This window comes from Varroa jacobsoni, unplaced genomic scaffold (genome assembly GCF_002532875.2).
Source record: "Varroa jacobsoni isolate VJ856 unplaced genomic scaffold, vjacob_1.0 contig01555, whole genome shotgun sequence".
Classification (NCBI taxonomy): Eukaryota; Metazoa; Arthropoda; class Arachnida; order Mesostigmata; family Varroidae; genus Varroa; species Varroa jacobsoni.
Genome location: NW_019214656.1, coordinates 53,515 through 79,976, shown reverse-complemented (window position 1 = coordinate 79,976; position 26,462 = coordinate 53,515). Strand labels below are relative to the sequence as shown.

The 26,462-nt window shown below is 41.5% G+C and overlaps 1 protein-coding gene across 3 annotated transcripts; it reads left to right on the top strand.

The window, feature by feature from the left end:
* The first annotated feature begins 413 nt into the window (after positions 1-413).
* On the top strand, positions 414-26,409 carry LOC111272092 (uncharacterized). Of its 3 annotated transcripts, none has more exons than XM_022853301.2 (6): positions 414-576; positions 19,519-19,587; positions 20,035-20,194; positions 22,555-22,767; positions 22,962-23,203; positions 24,473-26,409. In XM_022853301.2, the coding sequence occupies exons 1-6, from the start codon at positions 571-573 to the stop codon at positions 25,646-25,648; spliced, it is 1,866 nt and encodes a 621-aa protein (XP_022709036.1). In that variant the 5' UTR covers positions 414-570; the 3' UTR covers positions 25,649-26,409. The 3 variants fall into 3 exon arrangements, with proteins under 3 accessions (XP_022709036.1, XP_022709037.1, XP_086829286.1); XM_022853302.2 differs by having other exon boundaries at positions 414-1,037; XM_086973160.1 differs by lacking the exon at positions 414-576 and adding an exon at positions 2,492-2,639.
* Positions 26,410-26,462: the final 53 nt, after the last annotated feature.

The following is a 26,462-nucleotide window of genomic DNA, read 5'->3' as shown; positions in this document are numbered from 1 at the left end:
CAGAGTGTTTTGCTAGAACTTTTTTGATAACCGTGTATCCTCTGCGACCCTTACACGACAGTCATTATCCGCTACCTAGTCATTAGTGAAATCGAACGGTGCTCTCACTTGCCACTAGATCGCCCACATACGAGCACATGTATAAGACCATAGTAAGAAATGTGGTTTTTCCTTTGTTTATATATTCGGCACCGCATCTACTTTTATATGCGGTAGTAATAGCTTTCTCAGTCGAAAAAGGGCCTTTAATCGTTCTATCATTGGAGAGATTTGCTGAAAAGAACTGTTGGAAAACGAGCTATGACAAAAGCGAGAGGGGGAGTCAGGTATTGTGAACCCTCACCAGCGTGAGCATCAGACCCCGCGGCAGGTTCACGTATCCCTACGACTAATATACCAAAGCGACTTTGACGGCCATCCTAGCTGTGTCAACCGCCGGACTAACTGCTAAAATGTGTTAAAACGCTACGCTCACGTAACGACAATTTGGAGTGCGTTTTCTATGGGTGGTTCCCTTAATATCTTGCGTCCGTGCGCGGAGCAACAGGGAAGCATAAATGCAGTTACAGAATGAACGTGAGCACCACCGCTATCACTTTCCCTAACACAATGGACGACCCCGTTGATCTATGAGAATTTATGTAAAATGAAGATGGAGCCATGTATACATTTGCACTGAGTCTCTCGTTAGCTATGGTTAGAAGATCGAGACTCTTGTGAAGGCGTCAGTTGATCGTTATTGGTGTTGTGCCTGGAATTGATAAAATTTACCCGTTTGTCAACCCACAGTTGATCGTGTTCTGATGCGTTGTAGTATTCTAATTGATGCTTGTAAACTGTGCATATCTAAGGAATCGAATTAATTTGGTTAGATTGCTTGTCTACGCCAGTGCCTTTACATCTGATGCCAACAAACAGCTGAGTTGAGAGGTGGAGTCAGAGATCTCTCTGAAAAAGTAGCAATTATTCTGCATTCACGAATCTTCCGGAACGCTCAGCGGTCGCCGCTGTAGGATAACTAAATTTATCGAGGAAAGGTAACTTACAATTTTTCGCTTTAAGGCAGAGGTCTTTCTAGAGAATGCCAGTGCAGCGGAAAACGGCATCCAGGTAGTGAAGCAATTATTGGATACCGGCCACGCACAGGTTTGCCTATACGAATTGTTGCGTGGGGTTGTTGTTCAATAAAGGATGCTTGAACACATTGAGCAACTAATTTTTTATTGTTGCTCAAATATATTTTATTCCATAAGGAGCGAAATAATGTGGATAGACAGACAAGCGGGGAGGCGGGGATAAAATAGACGAAATCATGTTCCTGCGATAGATAAAAGATGTAAACAATAGTATCATTATTGAAGCATGACCATGCAGATTAAAATACCTCCAATATGATTGCTGTAAAAATGCTATACATCTAAGTCTCGAAAGCCAAAATTCGATCGACCTTTTTCAACAGCCTGGATTCAAAGGGACCAGGATAAGGTTAATTGACGGTTTCAGCAGAGCTTGTCCCACGGGTTGCCTCATTACCTGGCTTCGAAATCTACGTTTCACTCCGGTGCTGAGCTTGTTTACTTAACGACGTTAGGTATCGTTGAAGACGATCATTCTGAAAGGCCCTGAAACTTACCGAACTGCTATTCTGAAGAGCCGTAGCCGACGCAATTGCAGCGTATGATGCAAACAAGATCTGATAGCTATTATTTCTATAAACATCGAGCCATAACACATTCTTACGAAAATGCTCCAAACCAAATTATGTTGTCTGTTCTGACTTTAATACATCATGTCAAATAATTACACGCTAACAATTGCAAGATTTCAAGCCTCCTAAACAGTTCAGGTCCTCAACCATTAGGACAAACCTGCAATAGTTGCAGGAACGATTGCCAGTCATGTTCGTGAAACGGATGCAAAATTGAACTCTGAACCAGTGGGTAAGATTTCGCAAAGTCCTGCGTTGCATCCGCAGTGTATTCAGGTCTGCGTAGCCCGTAATCGAGCTGAAGTAACTATACAGGTTGTTCTATTAAGACAATATGTTTAGATCAAAAAGACCACTGTAATTATGATGAACCATATAACCCAGAAAGGTATTCAGTGTTATATAAAGATGATTTAGATCAGGGCGCAGCACAGAGTGGCTGGATGCAGGTGCAACCAAAAAATAGACGGAGTGTTGGCCTTCTTTGCTTTACATTCTAAAAAAAAGAAAGCGTTTATTTGTGCTTGCTTGAGACAAAAGTCACACCTAATATATGGTCCTCCTTTACACGGGCCTTGCAGTCCAGAATACGCTACATAGTCATACAATGATAAAAGAAACACACAATGAACAAAGAAGAATGATCCAATGATAGTTCTGTTTTGGCCACTTTGGAAACGAGCAAGTTGAAGTTGAAGTTGAAATCGGTCCAACCAAACCTTGTCGAAGCTTACAGTTTGAGGTGAGAAAAATGATTTCGTACAAGTGTTTGCTACAGTCAGTGACTTCTGATGAACACTACCCACAATAATATATGAATGCAACATTTTATGGAGAGCATAATATCGGCATAGAAATAAAGTTACTTAATGGACGATCTGTGGCAGTTTGAAGGACGCAAACATCTAGTTGGATTTAGATAAACGTCACGGTAAGTACATATCTTAATTTGTCAAGCGATCCTATGTCGATCTATTGAAGATGGGGATTGTGCAGGATGTACGGCAAGTTTGCGTAGGTTATGAGCTCAAGGCGACGTTAACACCAACTATTTCTGCTACCAGACGATTCACAGCAACGTTTTTAAGTTCTTTTTTATCATCTAGAAAGGCTGCACCGAACTAGATAGCTAATAATCATATTGCAATGAATTTCTAGTGCTTGAGTCCTGTTCCCGCCGGTCCCCGAGTTCCCAGCCGTGATCGTTTAAACGCAATAAATCTAAATAAAACTAACTCGGCCAATGAGAACCAGACGATAATTATTTTCTTAATTTGAAAAAAACCCAGTGGCTATTGCTTCGCAAACGAGAAGGATACGACTGCTGCGCAGACCTACAATGCCTATGCTGAACTCTGTTTATCGTACGCACGAGACGGCTGAGCTAAACGCAGATCACTCGCTTTGTTCTGTGTCGGCCAATGACGAGTACTTCTTCGGGCTTTAGAACCAAAAGAAAAAATACACTGAACGTTATATGGTATCTTAGGTAGATAACTCAAGCGATCAGACAATGTCTCGAGCTGTAAGTCCGTTGTTTCCGTGATGAGGCAACGCAGTGGCACTAGTTGTTTGCGCAGAAAACAAAAGGATTAACCACTTTCTACGTTTCATAGGATACAGTCGTTGCTCATTCCGATGAAGAGATTTGTCAAAGTTTTAGAAGACCTAGCTGGCAATTGCTCGAAGTATCAAATGAGATGTCGCTACGCTGTCCACGTCCTAATACAATAGGACGCATCATAGATACTCAGTTAGAAGTAACATTCTAATTCTGTTCTGAGGTGTTTTACAACTTCGAATTTAATTATGGTGTAAGTCAACTTTGGTATTTTTGAAAATAACTTCGGATGCCAAGTGTTAGCTAGATATGGGGTGCCTAAGGTTTTTAATGCTCTCTTCGTCTTGAGAAATATCCTCTTAACTCTTGCGAACGTTTCTAGGAAGAAGTGACACGCTAAGCCAACTAACAAGCACGTGAGATAAATAATCTTTTCATGTTCATCACTACAGATAAAGAATAATTTTCAAACACAGCACTGCAATTTACAATACACTAGTCGAAGTTAAGTAAGTTTGAAACGAACGTTTCAAAGTTATAGCCGTTGGCCCCGCGCCTTACAGTAAAATCGTTGCTTGCTCACGTTAAAAAAAAGCAATATTAATTATCCGGATCCGCGGATGAATATTCCGCGTAGAAATTGCTTGGTGTCTCTTAAATATGATCTTATGCAAAATAATAGTTACTCAGAGTTTCAGACGAATAATCAGGAAATAGCATGCAAAAAAATAATTTTCGCTTTATTTCCGTTATAAAAAAATATTCTAGTTCTACAAGCTTGAATTTCTTAATAATTTATTAAAGCTCTCTCGCGCGAAGGCAGATGCTACATTGCTTTAGCATCGGCTACAGATATTGCAGTGCAGGTCGACTTCGCTATTTCTAATGTATCATTGAATGATATATATCCGTAGGAATATTTGAGAGCGATGGAGAGAGAGAGAGAGAGAGAGAGGGTGTTTTCTATGAGATAATTACCGTATCTTCTATCATGAGTTAGGCTATGAAACTGACGTTTCTGTCCTTAACGTTACTAACACGTACAGTTACTCTAATACCCTAGATGATCCAACTTCCATAGCGAGGTGGCCGAAGTGAGGATTTGCTGCGAGATATTTTTAGCCCGTTTTATATATTAACGAAAATCTGATTTTATCAAATCAATTTTTAAGGTCTACTCTAGGCGACCTAATGATTAAAGAATCGTCGTAGGACTACACGTTGCAAACGGGAAACGAAAGAAACCGGTTTTCCAATGGTGACTGATCATGCGAACCTAGGTGATTAGGTGATAGGCTGCTTAAAGAAGTGTCTGTTGTACTCTCAATAGTTCTGTATTAAGAAAAGAAAATTAACTAATGCAAACAAATCATAAGCAATGCATGCTCCTAATGATCGCATCTATATACTGAATATATGACGGTTTTTATTATAGTTTAATCCTAAAAACTCGACTCGAAACTCGGAAGATCATACATGTCGACAATATTGACTTCCTTAGCAAAAGTTAGCGCCAGGCGCAAGAATTTTACGGAGAGAAAGGAAAACAGAGCATAAGTAGACGTCTGCATCGTAAATTCAGTTATGTTTCCTTCGAAGAGCTTTTCGTTAAAGATTTACCTAAATGCAGATTCGCAAGACGAGTTGTTAGACTGGCGTGGACCCCTTACAATTGTCGTTTAATTAAAAAATCTATTTACCGAAGGTAGCCACTCCCTTTAAACTCTACGAAAAAGCTACTATTTTTAATTTAATAATAACACCGTTTAATATGACTACAGATATGCGGAAATAACTTAGAGGCCCATTGATGAAGTTACTGTATTTCTTTTTGAAGTTTTGGCGGGAAAAATGTATTGCTATAGAAAAGTGAGCAGCGTCCGAAGAGAGTTTCTCCACATTGGCCAACGGTTATACCGTGATTTTCGCTGAATAGCGTGGAAATAATGTGCGAAAAGAGTTGGAAATATCTCATAATGAGGCTGTTGACTGAATTACATAGTAATACTGCTTTTCTAGATAGGACACTGCGGCTAAAACGATAGTAATTGGTCATGTATTTACCTAACGATCTTGTACTATAACGCCTTCAGGGAAGGCACACTTTACGCACAACCGAAAATTAATATAATTTTTTTCCTACCATTTACTAGTTATGTTAACAACCTCATCTTAGAGAAAAACACTCATAACCGTTTCCCTGAAGTGATTCCGATCAACTAAATTGTTGAAACATCATCCTTAATCAAATCAGCATCTTTGAAACTAGCAATTGATCTTAAACAATCTAAAAAAGTGGCTTTTGTTGAACAGGAGCCACCAACGACCGCGACAAACTTGCCCGGGTTTGACCATAACGATCCTTTGACATCGCAGCGACAGCGATGACGTAAGTACGAGCGAAAGTAAAAGCAAACAGAGGTTCCGGCATCATTCCTGTATTTAGCACGCGCTTATGCCCCCCAACGAAAGAACTCCACTTCGCATATCGCCGTTGCTCGCCCCCCGTCGGTCGAGCAACCGTTGACGAATTCGCTGAGCGCGAAATCATCGGCTGCGGAGCAACCTACATTCAGCACACAATGAAAAAGTAATGCATTTTCGGTGCAACCTTTGTCAAACGACTGTCATGAGCATCGTTATCAGCAAGAGCGCGTTACCATTCACTGATCGGCCTTTTTGTTTATCGTTGGTGGCGCCATTCACCAAGGATTAACGACGATGGCGATATCAGAGATGGAGTTGTTATGTCGACGCTGTGGCTGGTGCCTCGTTGCTGCCGATGTCTCCAGTAATTCGATGTTGGCAGTTGCCGAAACGAACCACAATTAAATGGACCATTTTGCAACCATCGTCATTGGCAGCAAGCAGCTAGTAGAGAAAACCCCATCAGATGCGATAGAGTGCGTAAGAAAGATGTAGAGACAGCGTTGGGCAAAGTACGCAGGAGGCACCTTGTCAAAGTATTTAAGCAGCCGATCGTTATAGCTATAATCAACGGCGACGTTCGTAAGATGAGTATGCATGTGTGTCTGTATGTCTGTGCGTGTGCCTGCGCTTCGTGTCTGCTTATGTGAAGAAAAGTTTATAACGACATATGTAAGATACCAGGACGGTCCCGACAAAACTTGGTAAATTGCCCCTGCCATTGCTGCCGTCACCAAACTGAGCTCGAACTGACACGCGCGAAAATAGTGTATTCTATGTAGACTGGATGACGAGGTGTCATAGTGTAATAACGGGTAGCCGTATTCTCGCGGCGGCGGCGCTAATCTGCACATGAACGATATTCAACTAAAGTCAAAAAAGGCCGCCATCGACGGTAGCATGGTGAATCCATACATTCCGCATGTTCGTTATCACGGTCGTCATTATCAGCTGTAATAAAGCTGCCGAAGCTGTGCTACCGATAGCTTGATCGGACGCGAAATGTTTGATGTACGAAAAAAAAGCACATTGAGCACATATGGTTGATATATTTTGTCAACGGTATTTCTTTATGTTCGTGTTGGGAAAGAGGGAGGCGGTACGCTGTTGAAGTCAATGTATTTATTACTATGAACGATTCTGTGTGGCCATCAATCAAACGTTTATTGGCGCCGCATTGGATCGCGTCGTGCTGAGGAAGTCTGTATCTTTCGTTACTCTCTCCGATAAACAGGCTTTCATAGGTTCATTAAGGGTATATGGTGAAAATAATTATGCCTGTATAGGTCTATTAGGCATATTCTTAAGATGGACGTGGATGTAGATCGTGAACTGAATGCGTATATATACACATTGCATACATAACATTATACTATTATAGTATCTATAACCTTGCTTTCTTTTTTCTATTTCGTCTACTTCGCGTATTTTTCTAGAGCGCCAGATGGTAGTGAATCATCCGTTACCAATTCCATTCTAAATTACCTAAGGGCTGTAATAAATCCAACTAAAATTACCTCAACACTTCTGAAGACATTAGCCGCTGAAGATTCTTTCGACACAGGTTCCAGCGCCCCGCTTTTCCTCTCGAGTTCTCTGTATTCAAAGTTCTCTCACGGACGTTCCGTTTCCGGGGGGTCATTAGCGAAGGGCAACAGGGGAAAAATGACGTGGCGTCATCAAGTTCGTGTATTTACGTTTTTTTTTCGCTTGTTCTATATTTTTTATCGCCTATACGACGCTGACTAACAAGCATGTATCCAAGATACTCCCACATATCATATATAACATTTCCGAAATATCGGAAAAACGTGCATATTTCGACGATTTCGACGATAGTCTTTTCGTTGACCTTATATCAGTCTGTCGTGCCACACAGAAGCGCCTGGAATTTCTCAAAAGGGGGTTGCAAATTAAAGATATGAGAGTGATTTAAACAGTGCTGTGATCCCGACTCCAAAATTCGAGACCCCCAAAACATGAGCCGAAGCCCAATGACATTTTCGAATCCACGGAGGCGCTTAACTAGCGTGAGTATTACTATGCTCTGTAGCTTTCGGATATTCGAAATTATCTCCTTGAAACCATGCCACGCTTTGGCTGTAGGCAATAACCGTACAAGAAGACCATTGGTGCTGAGTGCTGTGAGCCTTGTGCAGAGAGGATACATTAGTATTCTGTTTGGGCCGTCTACAGCCAATGTTATCAACTCAGTTGAACAAACCGTCGGTCCGACCGTCTATAATTACACCAGGCACAGAGTAATTTAGTACAAATGCTCATTACATGCAGAACTCTTTCGCCTAAGCTTCAATTGCCGGGGCTTCACTGAAATCGTGCTTGACGTTGCTGAATTTATATTCCTGATGCGATAACGCGACAAAACAAAGCAGGCAAAAAATGACCAAGTGGCTACATTGAATGTTTACATATTTCCATAATTCTATGGGATGGCACGGCGACATAAAAGTGGTCCGCTAAATACCGATGCCGATTAGCATTATGGTGCTCTGCCGACGAACCAACCATAGCTTCAACCTGCCGCTCTTCGCTTCTTTTCGTGCACAACTTTTACAGTTTCCTGCTAACTGTTGATTTACTGCAGGTGGTTGGTCTTTTCACCCATTTTGACGGCCGTTCTGCCCCTCGTGCTGGCCACTCACCTGTAGCCATAGTTGTCATCGTTCCCGTCGGGGGTAATAGTGATACGTTTGTCATCAGTCTCCGTTTTCTTTTTTTTGCTTCTGCGGACACTGCTCCTTCCCGCTGCACTGGCGGCGGCAATACGCGCGCCCGTGTAATTGGACTTGTTAAGCTTGCTAACTTAGCCTTAACGCTCTCGCAGTAGTTCCTTGTCGAGGACGATCCCGCCCTATCTAATTTAGTCTGATTCAACAGAGCGAACGCTCGGGCAGACGACCACGGGGACACGCACACAGACGAACTTTCCTCGTTGTTTGGGAACGCCTGCTTAACCAAGGCCGCGTGTTGCTGAACTGCATGCTTGCGGATACGGTCGTTCCGCGATGGTTGGCCGAAGAACGACGGCTGACGGCCACAGGGCTACGAGGTATTATACCGCTGTTAAGCTACTGCTGAACTGCTAAAATAAACCGAACGTGAGACAAACCAATAATATACGCGGTAGTCGTCATTGTTGTGTTAAAATTGTAAAGTCATTCCCGCCCGCGAGCAAATCGGCTTAAGTCCTTGTCAGCTCTGTTGTGACTTGTGGTTCCTTGAAAACGACCGGTAATTAAAAAAAAAGAGTCGCTTAAGGTGGACTGGCTTGGGATGACCATACAGTCGACTACGTATGTGTGGCTTCAATGGCGTCTCCATTCGCATATGTCAGCACGACACGGAAAAAATACCATATATATGTATGTGGCAGACGCGATGAACTGAAGCAGCATCTAAGGGGTTAAGTAAAAGGGTTGTGATTAAGAGTCACTTGATAGCCGAAGAGTTGTCATGTTACATTCGTTAAAGTGAACTGCAGGAGATGCACAAATTATTGCGATAACGAGCGAAGTTGCGAGACGAAGATCGAACGAGATGAAGAGACTTCAGTTATCCACTGGGGTTTTTTCAAACCTACAAAGGAGTTTTACGCCGCCCTCTGCAGTCTATGATCTATAAATACATACTCATCATCAATAGGGGAAAGTGGAAAACCGTGCATTGGAGATTCTTCAGTAGAAGCTTCAGCATTATACTTGTAGCTACAGTCCTTGCCAAATAAATCAAAAGCAGCTGCCCTCCCTCCTTACAGGACCTATCCTACTACAATAACAATAGTGACAATACTGCGCATCGGGTGTGGCCTACCACTGTGTTTGTTGCCGCCGTATACCGCATTATCGAACAGTCATTGAAAATCGTGCACTGCCGTGACTCTAGTCAAGGAAAAGCTCGATCGTTTATGATATGTCTGTTTCGTTTATGGTATGATTTACTAGCTCGGCCTTTAGAGCTTCTGAACGCAACCACGAACAGCGATGCTCCTGCAGTAGCCGTTGCAGAGAAGAATACAACGAATGGTAAGACCTCTTGACTCGACTGGGCAACATCGTGGATCACTAGCGCCGCTCTGTTGCTAAACTGATGCACCGGTTCCAGTATCGAGCTAGCTTGTCGACCACTACCGGTTTCATCTGTACAAAAAGCGACAATGGTCAGTCCAATGTGAGCCAGTGGTCGCCGACACTCTGCTGGCTTTAGATGTTCATTACTTCTGCTGTCCCTTCCGCCGCTTGAACCACGGACTTATCTCTTTGCCTCATTAAACCCAAGCCCTGGGCAGACGAGAACATTAAAACAATACCAGGTTGTCATCCTTTCCTTTTTACTGACTCTTTTGAACGGCTGATACACGAACCTCCGCCGCGCGGTCCATCCGAACAGACGTAACCATAATAATGCAAAGTCGACCAACGAATCTGCTCCGTATCATTAGACAGCGGTCAGTTAACAGTCCGGCCACCGCTTTCGCTTCTACGATCGTAACAAACGCGTTCGTCTGCTAACCACAGCCATTCGTTCGCAGAATCTAAATACCACTCACTGGATCGTAGCTCGTCGCGCAACTTTCGAGCGTTAACAAAGCGAGCAGAAAGGATCGAATGCTGGATCAATAGCACGGAGGGATAAATGGCGTAGCCGACCACTTCAGTGAGCACGGACATGCAGATGCATGCGGGCGGATAGGTAAACACACAGAAGTTTCGAAAATGACCAACCAACAAAGCACTAAACGGGGTACACATGCAGTGTGGACATAGGGCTTTTGTTAAGAGACAGAAGAAAAGCGTCATGACGAAGTTAACAGCTCAGGCCCCACTACTAACTGCTAATCACGAACTAGCTCAATAAGAGCGGGGTGGAAAAATGTACAGACGGAAATCATTTATTTATTTATTAATTAGTGGGCAGCGTTGTTGTTATATATTGCGACGCACGACCTTGGTTTTGATTTTTTGTACCTAGAAATTTCCGGACAGAAAACGGACGACTATATGTCGTTGTGTCGTAGACGGGTGTTCGTCTTTCTAAAGGAGGCAATGTACTTGAATGACCTTACAGTGGTGTGCTTGTATAATGTGTATGTAAATGAACAGTGGGCGTTTCGCTTCCTGTATGAAATTTATCGGTATTTCTGTATGGAAGAAAAACACTGTTTGTCTTGTTCACTCTAAAACGTTAACGTCTTTCTTTAAAATTTGTTCGAATCATGTGAGCCACGACAACGATAGCATACGGGAGAATATGCCAGGTAAATGGTTATCAGCTAGAAATAAGCGAGTTAGTTAAGAATACAGATCTTGACTGTGATTTGCGGATACGTAGGATTCTAATAATCGGATTATTAAAATATAAATATAATAATATTTTTCCGGCCTGAATACTTAAAGATAAGACCAGTGACATAAAAGCGAGCTATAGAAGTTAAGCATGCAGAAATGTTTAAGGAGAGAGGTGCGACCGACCTGTGAAAATTTAGTGGGTGCTTCCCTGAGGTACGTTGCAGAAAGTGCTCGACGGGGAAAACTAGGGACCAGTGGCTTCCCGCCGCGTCCTCCTACGGAATTTTCGTATTTCATGATAACATGTGTCAAAGGGAATAGAACAAGCAATGATAATATAATACATTGCCCACAGGTTTATAGTCGTAGTTCCCGCGATAGTGCAGTAGCAATATGTCTATCAATCTAACATGAGGAAACATGAGGTTGTTTAGCCTTAGAGCCGGTCATAAAGATACTTTTTCCGGGTTGAAAAAAGCTAACCGTCTGAAACAATGTTCGACGGTGGTAGCGGATGTTAAAACCGAAACGTCTATAGGCTCGTAATTATAAACTTGTATTATAGTACAATTATTGTCGTAGTTCGTTTAGGATTGGGTGTACGGACCAGTTGTTACATTAAGAAGAACCTTTCATTATAAATTTGCCTTACAAAATAATGTAGCTTTTTTTTTGCTTCGGCGTCGCACGTCCAAGAGTTTAGGGTTGATTTCGAACAATCAAGTTACTCAAATGCATTACCACACTTGTATTATACAATAGGATAGGAGTGCTGCCCATATCTGAATAGATGGAAAACATTATTTCTTTTACTTACTGAGTCTTGATAGGTGCCATCAAGACTGGAAGTGTGAACAATGTGGCTTTTGAACCGGTCGCCTACCACATTATAGAAGGATTACGTGAAATCGGAGGAGTAATCAACAACTGTCGCAATGTGTTAAGGCGGCCTTGACGCCTTTTCCTCGCCGAACGAATCGCATTCCTTCGCTGATAAGCCCATAAGCCCGGCAGTCTCTCTTGTAACCCAGTTCGATTATCACAGGTGCAATAACTTTCTAGGCGGAAACAAGCGGTCCCTGACAAGCGCTCTTTAGACATATGCGATGCGTACATCTTCAATGAAAAATAATAACCTTGAGTTATGTATGATTATTTTGTGCCTATTATTCCAAGGCGCAGTTTTTTTTTTTTTTTATCTTATCTAGCGTTAGGGGAAGGCAACCTAAAAAGTTCTTTGAGATGGTCAGTTTCCTGCCAGTTTTCCGACAGCTTCTGGACCGCGATTTCACTGTATACTATGCAGAACACATAAACAGAAAAGCCGTTTTCCGTCCAAAAACATGAATCAACTCTGTCGACGCCGCGCCTTCATTGAAATGAAGTTTTTAAAAACGAACTCAGAACTATTTACACGACATATTCCAGTGCTTGCTAATTTTAGGCTACCTACTATGAATCTATGCAGATGAAGTATCGCTGAAGTGTACGCTATTGAAAGTGTAGATTCACTACATTGGCAGTCGAAATCTAGCCATTTCTTTGAGTTTCCGTATTTTACGAAGTATCATCCAAACTCCATACGGTTAAAATTTTAAATTAATTTTGAACAGCGTCGATGACGTTATTCTACATGTACTTTGTTCTATCCCGTTTTGCTATTGATTTCTAAGATGATTTACAAAAATATCGGGTGGTGGCATATCTGCTGTTTTTTACAAATGAGGTTAGATGGTTGTATCACGGAGAAAGGAAGGATACAATCGGTCCCATTCTATTTTAAGGCGTACCGATTACTGTCGATGTTGTGAGGAGTCTGGAGCATTGACCGATTCTACAGACCCAGTTTAAAGGCAAACACATTTAGTCCAAATCACTCGGCTGATTTTGTGGAAAGGCCTTGAAATGAGTACCTTATTCATTTGAATACAGCAGGCAGTTACCTTTAAAATGGGTAATTGCCTTTAAAATAAGTGGAAGTTTCAACTTGAATAGCTAGAGTGTCTATTCTGATTTCTCAACATGCCTGAAAAACTGGACGTTCTGTACCAGAGATCGACACCGTTCTATCGATAGTTTAGCAGTAACGTATTCGCATGCGCAACATAGGAACACGTCATAATCTAGGTTTGAGACTAAACTGTTGACATACTTCGTTTCGTAGCGTAAGCCAGCTGTACAAAGAATAAAGCCCAAATGTAGCGGCCCAAACAAGATCTATCTACCAAAAATTGACGTTAGATATCTGTAAGACAAGTAGCGCTCTATGCAATCAGATGGGTCTAGGCTAGCAGTGCTGCAGGCCAAACGTACGATTTTCTGGTGAAATACTATTTTTTTTTTATCTATATTGATACATATATATATATATATATATATATATATATATACCACTTTTTCGATAACCATAGTAATTCTGTCCTAAAGTTTAGCATAGAAAAGTGCGATGAATCGATTGGTCAGGCGAAAGATAGCTCTCACTTTTCCACAAAGCAGATAAGCCAGATATTGCAGTATGTAAATACTTGGAAAATCAACAAGCATCACCGAAGAGCTTGGTAGAGGTAGCCTCAAGTATATGATTCACAATGAAGCCTGCTGAAATTGCTGCATTGTAGATGATCCTATCTTCCCGTAGGCTCACTACTAACAACTGAGTGGCCTCTTCAACACACGGCTCAATGACCACTCTATTTTATGTATATATATATATACATATATAATCAGTTATATTGGTAAACAATAGTTCCTAATAACTGAATTAAAACCCTTCATGAGCTGCCAACCAGTGTTGTACCTAGGTGAATACTTCTCATAAATTCTATAGAAACGTTCGTATTCGACAAAAGCTGATGCAACCGAAAATTTCCATGTCGTGACAAAGATTAGAAATCTGATCGTCTCATTAGTTTTTGTAGTAACTAGTTGAAACTGTTTTCACATTTCGAAGTGGCAACTTCCTCCACTTACTATTATTAGCAGATATGATTGATCACCTCATCCTAGCAGGCGGCCTTTATGTAGTCCTTCAGGTCTTCTCTGTAATCAACATACAACCATTGATATGACGTGAGACCAAGCTATACCAGATAGTTTCTAACAGCGTAAAATGTACTAGAATCAAATAGTTTTTTAGTCTCATGTTGTACGTAATAAATGCAAGCATAGGAAGTTGAATGCTCGCATGGAGCAGTTGCGTTCTAATGTTTGTTTTTTTTTGTCTATAATTTCTAATTGTTTGTTTTTTACGTTGAAAAATTGCATTTTTTATCTTAACCATTGCTATAGAACTATACTCAACTATTCCTATAAGCTGTGTAGTCAGATATACATGGGGTGAGGCATGCGAACTTGGGTAGACTTTCATAACTTGTAGTAGCGGGTATGCGTTCGTTCGCTACTCATAGATCCAGAGCAAAGTCGTTCATTTCTAAAGTAGATTTAGAAACACATTATAGTGAAAAGCATAGCGTAATTTGAGTTAAGATCAACTTATATACAATGTGTTTATTGCCTGAACACAAGTTGGAAGATTATCATCATTAAGACTTCGGATTTAAACGGCTCGAAACATGGCCGAAAGAGTTATTCTTAATACATCTGAATCTTTTATATAGAGATTTGCAGCCTTTCTAAAGAGCAAGGTATCCGTTACTGATTGGTTCGTTCAGATACGCTCCAACAGGTTCTTTTAGGCATTCTGCGCTTTTTGTACCTTTTGTATTTATATTGGCTGCTTTGAGTTCTTGTGTGTTTGCGTTCTGGGCCTTCGGTCAACCTAAAATTTACTTTGACTAGATTCTTTTTGTATGGAAAACTTACCTGCCGAGTAAAGAAGGAATGTTTTCAAGGTGACGAATGTGTGGTTTTAGGTAGTGCATTGAAGTGTTATAGCGGAGAACGACGGTTATATAAAGTAAAAGGAGTGACCCTTTTCATACATGAAAAAATTTTGAAGTATCTGAGTCTTAGAAATAGCTGATTAAGAAAGTTCAGGATTCAGATCCCCCCCCGATCATCCCCCTACACGAGTATATAAACCCTTGAACAGCTACGACTTGTTACTTAAGCTATAAATAAGATCCTAATTTTTATAGTATCTTCGGTCGTGCGCACATACACCCAGTTTACGCATCTCGTCTCATAGTAAACAGATAAAGTTTAAAGCGTAATGAGCCTTGACGATCATCAACTAGAAAAGTGTAAAGCATAGTTATAACATGATAGAGGCAGTAGAATTTTCTGAGAAACCAGTATTATTTCAGCATCCAAACCGAACATTCATTTATCTTCTACGCAGTAAACATCTGAGATGCGTGGATATTATTATACTCGTTTGCCCTGTTATGCACGATTATGTTTAAGTGAACCTCATCCAAAGACGTAACGGCTTCATAACACCTTTTGTTTGAATGCTCCGCTGTTTCATATATATATATATATATATATATTACGTTCGACACTTGCAAACGCAGTAAATTTAAAATGTTATTGAAGGATAGCCGGTTTGTAGAACAAATGCCCCCGCCGCTAAATATGTGGGATCAGGGCCGCACCATGTCATCTCCATGCCATTAATCCACTTGCCAAACCTCTGGGGGCGGGGCAAAGCTCTCAAAAGCCGCATTAAAGCTTGTCACTTGACTTCGTTTGGCCATAAACCGGGTGACGTGTAATTGACCCAGACGACACGATGTGATTCAATTCAGAAATGTTATGTTTTTTTTACATACAAACAATTACGAGAATATCGCGAAGAGGTGGCAGTTTGCTTTCACCCGGAATGTACTTTGAACGCGTCTCTGCTGAGCGCTAACAACATATAGTATTGTCGTTGTCGTTGTTCTATTTGTTGTTGTATCGGCCAGTGTTTTCGCGCAGCAAGCAGCTCCACAATACAGAACAAAATGGTCCATGACCTTTGCCCTATTCTGGAACATCGTCACAAACAAGGGTTCCTCAAGCGATAGCAACGGTAACACCAAACGCGCGACCGGCGTCAACGTAAACAAGAGCGCCATCTTTGTTCCATGTCATATCGCCAGTCACTCTATTCTAAATGTGCGCTACTAATAAAATGATATCTTAATAGACATTGGAGCTTTCCCTCGGCGGCTTGCCGGTGGGCTGGACAATGCTGCCAAACTCGCGGTTGCCCCTTTTCAAATGAAGCGGCAGTGAAAGAGAAATAGAGAGCAAGCGAATAAGAAATGGAAAATGTTTTGCTAATCAAAAGCATGTTAATATCCAAGTTGAACTCCTGATAGCAAAGTCTAATAATAACAATCTTATAACGTTAATTATAGTACGATAATTGTCTGTCACAGTAATGATTGCGTTGTGTGAATGCAGGTTGTTTACGCTGGCATTATCGTAAAAGTTTTTTACAAGGAAAACTAGCGTCCTTGAGCCACGTGTCTTGATATGGTTTGCATGATTATGTATATTAAAAATGCGTCTTCTGTTTAATCTTTTTTTATCGTTTATTGTTCTCGCTGTGTAAGCTAGGCCAACAATAAAAACTGTTAGGTGTAACCTCTTTACCTGAGTATATTTGCATTACATTAAAATCACGATAGGCAGATGAATATCTGCTCGTGGTGCAAATAAAGCACTTAGTTTCAGCATTCATTTGGATAATCAGAAGATGATACAGTGACAGCTAAGCGTACTGCAGCAGTACGAAACGACCCATTTACGCCCATGCACTCCCCTGTGGGGCGCTTCAGAAAACCGTGCGAAGCCCGAGACATAGCAACTTTACAGTTCGAGGCAAGACATTCGAATTAAAATATATATAAAGCTAACTCGAAATCAAACCTTTGTACAACGGCCGCTGTCGTAACCTATGGCCAGTCAAGGAAATACTATAACAAAATGTTAGTACTCAATGAAGCAATACGTGTCCTGGATGGCTACCATGGTAACAAGCGTTGACACAACGCCACGAATCGTCCAGATTTCGGCGTCTGCAAGTAGTTACCATGTCGTTTCATAAGTTTATTGGGAAAACCCGGAACAAGACTAGCAAAACGCATCCTGGCTAGATTTTTTAATGGGAGAAAGTAGTTAGTGTTGTACCGAAAAGATGATTTCGAGGACTTGTACATGCAACAGAAGTAGTCGACAGCCGCGGTATGAGTGTTCTCTCTCCCAGTGGTACCGAAGTGCAAAAGCGGGTCATCATAGCGCCGTCTGTGGCTATAAAATGTCTGTATTCGTTGACTGGCTGCTGTATATAAACAGTATATGTTAATTTTGGGCGAAGGACTTTTTGTGCGTAATGCTACTTAGACCTCGACTGTCATGTCAAACATCACATGAACTGATGTCTTTTAATAACTTCCCGTAATAATTAGTGTAATTCAGACATCTGAACTTAGTTAAAATGTAATTATCTAGCTATCTCTAAGCTCGGTTTCATAGCTTACATCGTGCTCGACATCATGGCTCTTCTCCTTCAAGTGCCATTGGACGCAAAGAAACGCCTAATCACTTCGTGGTGCTTCGTTTCGCCATCTTCTGCCGATTCGTTTATATTTACAGAATGTTTCATCAAAAAATTTAATCAACAGTTAACCCTCACCTTGACTTAGCTATCAAAGCGCAGCTAACGAATTATTTTTGTTTTGTGCAAGATATATTTAATATGAATGTAATGCTAAATAATGCTCGGTAGTGCTCCGCGTAAATGTTCCGGAAAGTATTCGTTTGTAGGTGTTTCAGCAGTAAAAGGGCGGTGCAGATTAAGGCAGGAGACTTCCTGATCGAGCAAAAGGACAGGACGTATTCTGATAGCAATCGTAGTATGCGAGCCGACAACGCTAGAAACAATGTGAATGCTATTTAGAGTTAGGCTTATAGAGAAAGGTATGAGTGATGCTAGTACGAACCTTGTGAAGATCAGCAGTTCAGTCACGTTGATCTAGGAGTGTCTCGTATGTTGAATGAAGGAAAGGAGGCATACCACTAATCCTAGTTAAGTTAACATCTTCCGAAAAACTATAGTCGAGTTACTTCGTATACAAGAAGTTGCAGTTTAGTCTGTAACTAATCTATACCGTGACCTTGCGAAGATGATTAACGTTTTACCTTAGTTTAAATCCCATGTAGATGATACCACAATTTCTAACTATGCCGATGTCATCCTTAATAATCGTGCTTTCTCCTATGCGGAAATTGATACCCCGAAGGTATACCTATAGGTTGATACGATAATTAATCTGCAACCCTACAGGTTAGGCGAAAAAGGCTATTCCTATACAACGTGATCGTGAGTAGATTTCTGTGCTTTCAAGGTTTCGTGCTAGCTTTTCTCGCTCGTCTGATTTCGCTGTCTGTCGACAAACAGCAAGCGAGTAGCACTCTGATCTTCAGTAGGAGTGGCATATGTATCGATTTCGAAATCTACACGCATCTTCATAATTTGGCGACGCGTCGCTGCGCGTTGTGTTTCAGCTGTGTTTTTACTTTCCCGTACTTCATCATCTAGTTTTAGGATTCTTACTTGCTTTGAAGACTACAGATCTGTAAAGGCGACGATCTTCTACTGCCGGTGATGTGCTGCTATCGCTATCGTCGCTTGATGCTCATTTGACTGGTGATGAAGTCGTCATTTTTCGGCAGGTGCCGACATCGCACTTTGTTCTTTTGGGGGCTAAGCAGACATCTAATGTCTCGACGACAAATGTGACACAGAAGCGGCCCAGTGATGACATCACTCGCAATGCTTAACTAATACGAATACTAAAGGCGCTTGTGGGAACGTTGCTTAATGAGCAATGACATGTTAGCAACAAGAACAAGAACGATGGAACATTAACAGTAATTGTACCGGTTCTACGTATGTGGCAATTGGTATGTGCGAGAAAATCAAACGTTAGCGTTTTTGAAGGGTAAGAAGTTGAAAACCTAGCTATCTGTACGGTGCAATGTGTCATGATACATAAATGATGTGCGCCAGAAATCACCTAAGCAGTCGGCTATAGAGACGCTCCAAAAAACTCCGAACATGAGCTATGAATATGTTACGCCAACGTTAAGCTTAACATACTGTTAGAGATAATGAGACAGAAACTGCGGATGTTATATATGGTACACATGTCCTATTAGCTAGAACAGGCTTAGTAAGCTCTTCCATTGCAGAGGGATTTCCCGTCTGCTGAGAGCTTACGTGATATTTCGAAAGCTCGGCACAAATAACTCAATGACAGTCTACTTAAGAAGTCAAAAAAAAAAACTCATTCAGGTCGCTTATCAACGATTTTATACCGATATTTTTCATCTTCATAATGATTTAAACACAGCATCTCGGAAGGGTTAGAATCTACGAATAACTTACTCAAATGACAGTCCTGTCTAGCATGTCGGATTTAATTCAGTACACTGTTACGCTTAGGAGAGCTTGTTTGTAACGTGGGTCGCCTGTGTCAGTTAGCATTATTAACGTATTTATAACGATACATTTAACACAATCTAGTAACATATCTTCACTTACTGCTGTAATATTGTTTCAGGGTCTCAATGCAGGAACAGATAACATCAATATGCATTCCAGTTTAGGCGTCGGTGTCATTAGCCTACTGGTAAGTTGTGACAAACCTAAAAAACTTGATCAATAACGTCAGGCTTTCTAAACATGATGACTCTGTCTATTTTGTTTCGACAAGGAAAAAATTATATATTTCGCTCATTTGTTCTATAGTATTTTATTAACAGGAGTTTTCAACGAAAAGCCAGATCAATTTAAGTAACACAAGCACGTTTGACTTTATTTCGATAGAGTTGTTGTACTATAGGTCTCCGGTAGTTCGAGGCATGCAGTTTACCACTGGGTAGTCCGGTATATTTGCTTTTCATAATATGAGATTTAAGTATATTTATCTAAAATCTTCTCCCGATGAACGTGACCTAAGAGGCTAATATGGCCGTCTGACCTTGCACCAAGCTGCAGGTCCTCATGTGTGATTTTTTAGGATCTTGGTAAACCTGTTGGCCATGGCTATGTATATAAATTTCACTTTTGTACAAAGGTGGCGTGGTTGACGGCTGGTGTGGGAACAACTGAACGTGTAGTAGGAGAAAATGGAGAAGTTTACGTTCCTCCGCCTCCGCAATTGTCTAGACAACTTCAGAGGAAGTTCCCGCATGCGAAAAAACTCCATCCAGCCCTTCTTCCGAGAAAACATCAGGGTAAGAAATCTCACCCAATGCAAAGCACTGATCTATTAATTATTGCCTTTTTTCTTGATTTGGGCTAGATCTCACTTTTTGAAATCATTTGTATTGAACATTCACGTAAAGTAGACGATAACTAGCATTGTTATATCTGGACATTTACAGAGGTCACAGAAAAAATGAATTGCTTTAGAGGATGAAGTATCAAGAATGAAGTAAGTATGGATGAAGACGACCGTGTATCAAGTTGATATTTAAAAGATGAACTGAGCAGTCAATGATGACTTGTGTCGGGTTCCCGAACAGTCAAACGATATCTCCGGTGATGCTAAACCACCACAACAATTCGCAGACCAATAGCGTCTTCCCTTCTCTAGTAATGCCGTCTCTTCGTCCACTCAGCAGCATTAAGAGATTCAACTAACTAACCGGTAGGGCCAAAGATACTAACATCTGGGGCAAAACGGATCTAGAAAGACTGATACGCCTTTCTTACGACGATGTAAAATAGTTTGAACTTTAATATTTAGGACTACTTCGGTTAAACATTGCTTTCAACCATTGGCCCCTCTATATGGAGACAATATGGAGCATGCTTTCGCGTAGTTCTCTAGGCAAACCTAGACCACCTCTGGTATCCTTAATTTCGGCAAAAGTAGACGTTTTCATTGCATTATCATGCGAACATGCCACACAGTGCTAAAATATCCTAGACGATGTGTTGTAGCTGCTCGTTGCACCGGACCCGTAGATCGTCTCCTTCAGACGACTTCTATCAAGCCTTTATCCCTGTGTATAGGACATAATGCTGATCATAATACATCGCCACTAGATTCACGCGTGCATTCATTTTACCGCACTGCCCATTACGCTGTTGCGTCAGTGTCATCGCAAACCTTCACAATATGTGTTTAGATATCCTTTGATTCCTTCCTCGAGATAAGCGCATATTCTTCTATGCTTCTACCGAAAACAATTACAAATTTTCAACAAACGCCGTTCACGCCTGCGGTGTGGAAACCTACGTGCTAAACGTTACTTATTGTTATTATAATAACGTGGTCTATCCCGGTACGTTAACACTTGTTTGTACAGAAGTTATGTCTGAGGCAAGATCGCGCGAGGAAGTCGGCGGTCTAGACAGCTACCGTGGGCTGTGGTACTCGCAGCGGATGAGGCTACTCGTTATGTTGACGCTATTCTCTTCCCATGTCCTGGAGCCTCTGACATGGTCACGCCACTGCCTATGTCGAAGTGATTTCCGACAGCGGGCTTGATAATGATGTCTATTATTAGTGAGAGTTTAGGCAAAAAAAGACTAGATGGTTTTTCAAGGAGACAGATTTAAAGCAGCTTTTTACTACGCTTAAGGAAACCAAATCCATTTGTTGAAAGTGGAAATACTAGACAACTATTCAGAAGCAATTTGCTTTTTGTCCTTACCAACATTTAACAACGTTCTTTAATAACAGTTGCGACGTTCAATGAGATCGCAACTCTTTGGCTAGCAAACTGTAGCGTTCCTCCTGCAAATCGCCGGTATTATTATATTATATTCTTATGTATATATTTTTTCATATATATATTATTTCATAGTAAAAACTTGGTGGAAATAGCAAACACGATACCGCCCAGTACAAGCGAGTAGTCTTAAGTGTAATTATAATACCGAGTTGACATTATAAAACAACCCGCTTCTATAATATAAACAAACGCCTGCCAGTGTCTAGTTCTGTCTCGTTGATTTTTATGCATAACACAGGCGTGAAAAGCTGCGCGATGCGCAGGACAAGAACCTGATGCTTACATATTATGCAAGAAGATTTCATTCGTGTTCGAAAAATGCTGCAGATATTATAAATCCAGTTAAAACTACACGCATTTCATTGCTTAGTTGATCTTTTCATTGGGCTTGTTTCTTATGAACATTGGCCGATTAGACATTAACATATGTAGAATGATCTGGAATACAACAGAGTATTAGTATTCCTAGACCTTTCAGGGATGTAGTAAATATCCTCCGGGAAAGAAAATAAGCTGCGTGGAAGGATTATCGTATATACGATTTAATAGACCAAGCTTCGTTACCATCCTGCACAACAGACTGTGTTAACTCAGGAGTCAAGCTTTGGTTCTAAATCGATGAGTAACTTAAAGTCGAAAGACTTTCGGGGCCCAAGGAAATCTTCGGATCGTACAATGCATCTGTATAAAGTTGTTTCAATGACGACAATGTTTAATCCGATCGCAGATGCAGGATTTCCACACGGACCACCCTTATATTATTATGCCAGCACATGATTTGCTTTTTTTGAAGAGGACAGTGAACGTGAAGATGACCACTATATACGAATTGATGAATACTTCTGTTCCAGCCGCACTCGTACACTCATTCTCGTCGCTATCACCGCTGGTGTCATCAGCTGCGAGCAAAGAGAACAGAGACTCCGTTGAGCTCGACCGTACCCTCGAGGAGGAGCATTTTTTGCCGCAACACGACCCACATGTTGCGAAATTGCTCAACGTAGACGTTCGCTGCAGCCGGGAGTCACTCGATGTCCTAATGACCTTCGACAGCCCGTTCCATGGTTAGCTTCAATGATTAGAGTGTAACAAGCCGAATCAAATGCAAATTTCTTTAAGTCATAGTATGTCGAGAATATTTGTTATTCTGCATTTAACTACTTGTAACTTACTTACGTATGATTCAAATGTTTCGGCTAAACTATCACGAGATTCCAATGTTAAAGTACGCTGTCTCTTTATTTCTCTCTTGTGTCAGGCGTAATATATTCGAAGGGTCATTACTCGGACCCCCAGTGTCGGTATCAACATCAGCCATTATCTGATCCGGTTAACGCATCACCGAATTCGGCGGAACAGGTTGTTTCGCCTGACTCCGCAACCCAAATGCGCTTTACGGTTTACCCTGATCGTTGCGGAAGTCGATTGGTTGAAGGTCCACAAAATGGAGAAACGTACATAGAAAATACGGTGGTCGTACAGAATACTCCGGGAATTCAGGTAAACGCTTTCCTAGAGATCGGATGTTAAGCCAAAATGTCGGCAAATCTGGCATGGTAGAATAAATTTCGTCTCTCCATATTCAACGTCAGATATTGTGCGTTTCACTGTGTTTCCCGCCTTTAGTTTAGTTTAGTTAGAATATATCACAAACGATCTTATAACTTTCTTTATTTGCTTAAAACCTTTAGTATACGCACAAATGTCTCTTTACCTAATGCTTTTACACGTCGTTTACGTTACGCGGTGGTTCAGACGCATATCAGTGACCTCAGAATGATAAAGATCTTTCCTCTTGGCTGAGCCCGGCAAGCCGTTCATCAGTCTTCGGAGGACTAGCAGCGAGAAAACACGTCGCGCATCAATATCGAAGCACAACTGACTCAACCTCATTTTCAACTGCTCCATTGTGTATAATGATAATCCAGTATAATCGTTGTCCAATGCGAGAAGCAGCAAATTCTACGATGACTTACCGAAAGATTTCGGGCTACGAAAACTCGTACTGACGTGCTCCGACTGTCAGAAGGTCCAACGTTTTTCCGTTCATTGCATGCCATGTTCCGGGCATGTGTAACATAAATAGAACATAATAAATTCCTGCTTACCATTTCGTTTATCTCAGGTGCTGTAGACAATTGAAGACTGTTTGTTCCGAAGAACCAGCTGAAGATGGTCGCAGAAAGTATTTTCAACTAGTTAAAATCGGATTCTTCTGCGAATGCGATGTCATAATGTTATTTATAATTTTGACATGACACTCGCAATACATGCAATTGAAAATGCGCCGCGAAAAAAAACAGATAATTTGAAAAATGAACCAAATGCGCTACGTCGCAAAGGAAACACTCAGGTGGCACTTCAATCGATTATGTATACTATAGAGCATTGTTATTTTGAGCAGTTACTATTGGCTGAGCGTTTTCTATACTATTATAAATTTACTTCGTGGAAAATGTATAATAACCGTTAGCTATTAGATGTATTGAGACATTAAACAAGTGTTTAAATTTGCCAACAAAATATGCTGTTTATTTTTTATCAAAAAGTATTCTCACGTACGTTAGCGTTCAAATGTGTACGGTTGTCGGCTTCTTACCGTCTATAGAGAACTAAAAGCAGTTAACAGGCGTATCGGTCCGCTGCATCGTTATTGTCCGTACACATTCAAGAGTACGGTTCATATGATATTAATTTTCTCCCACTTTATTGCAACTAACAGTTTTTCGTTCTAAGGGTTTTTTCTCCATTGATTTGTTTTTTTTTCAGTCTGTTGTTGACACAGCCCGCGCCTTACGTTGTGTATTTGAGCCACGTTCTGGCCCTGGGTCGGTTCTCTCGCGTACCGTCTCCTCGTCCCTATCAGTTGACGTTCTTGACGTTATCTCAGTGACCTACTCTGGTGATTCAATCGACTCGTACCTTGACGTCCAACTGGGAAAAGGCCCATTTCATGCTAGCCCAGTCAATGGGCTTGTCAAGATTGGCGAAACGCTCACACTTGTCGTTTATATTCACGGTGACGATTATGATGTTCGCGTAAAGGACTGTATGGCCCATGACGGAAATGCGGCGAATTCGATCCGGCTGAGCAACGACAGGGGTTGTGTTAGCGCGCCAAAGCTCATGGGCCCTTGGCAGAAGACACGCGAGACCGGCAACACTGGCGCGTCCGCCATCGCTTGGGCATATCTGGAGGCTTTCAAGTTCCCTGACAAACTGGAGGTCTTTATAGAGTGCAATATCGAAATATGCAAGTTTCAATGCCAGCACGATCCGCATGAGTGTCTCGTTGGTCGAAAGAAGAAATTTTCAAGCAGAAAGAAACGAGCTGTTCTCGATGGTCGCATAGCGTCGAACTCTTCATCAGTTGAAAGCCCAACTCTGCCGCGTATCGCAAGCAAGACGTTGGATGATGGGGCAGGAACTGACGCCAGCTTTGTCACTGACGCTCAAGAACACGGAGATGTCACGGATACCTTGTTGAACGATCAGGAACAAGAGCAACTGGCAGAGCGTGCGCACTTAATGAGAGGTATTCGAGTTGTAGCCCCCGAGGACTCAATCGACGCTTCAGCAGTGCCCGTTCGCAGTTCGACATTTGTCGCCGTGGGAGGAGGAACTAGCGACCGGCCGGGTGGTTTACGCGCGAGGCCGGCAGGGGGCACACACCATCTTGTGCCGCATCTTCAGCATTTTTTACAGCACAACCAGCTCTGTGTTTCTACGACTGGTTTTCTCTTCGTAGCAGGGTTATCCGTTGCCGTTTTAGTAGCCCTGCTGCTTACTATAGTTGGCCTCTACCTACGGATGCGCCAACTCGATCCGGATGTGCAGTTAGTTAGTGAAGCCGCAATGGTTGGAAGCTTGCAGCGACGTCATGTGATTGCTTCCATTTCGGAGCGAGCTGGGCAGGGCGCACCCCGAAGAAAAGGCGATTTTTAACCAAACACAGTCTTTTTTTTTCAATTCAAGTCTTCTTTTGGTTATTCGACCGCACAAATTCACTACGAAAGTAAATCATTCGTTATATGTTGGTAAACAAAGTCTGTGCCTCGAAATGTGGCATGTAGCGTTTAATGATATCTGATATACCATGTAGCTTTTTTGCCGCAAGGCTCCTAGTGGCCAAAAATAACAACTATTTCATTTGCACTAAATCTTTTATTTACTGCAAATACGACTTTGTTAGAAAATTTCAGGCGATACAGTTGTAACTAGCAAATATTAAAAGACGCTCAATCAGGGAGACGGCGCACGTACGCCGTTTGTTTGCGGCGACAAATCAAAAACAAAAATATAAGCAAAGCTTTAAATGGATCGTAAGCAGCGTCGGAAGATAGGTTTTTTGTTTTGTTTAACGTGGTCACAAAGCAGAACCTCATTGTGTTCGGTAATACGTTGGTAGAACTGTACATGTTTATTGCGGTGGCTTATTTTCATACAACACAATCACCTCACACCCATCAATCGTTCATCAGCAGTCGTTCGCGCTGTAGCTCAACAACCGTTATCATACCCACAGACCCTTTGTAGTGCTTCCCTGCAGAGAGGCGTACGAGGCGCAGCCACCATTGTAATGCAGGCAAAAGAACTTAAAAATTATGGAAATCGTTATACTCAATTTTAATCCAGAATGCCACGATTGTCACAGCTAGGCTGTTGTAATAACGCTAATAAATAAAATGAAGCTAAGAAATGAAGAAGTAGCGTTGTTATTAGTTCGTTTTAATTTCGTTAGAGTTCCTGCTGTGTGCGA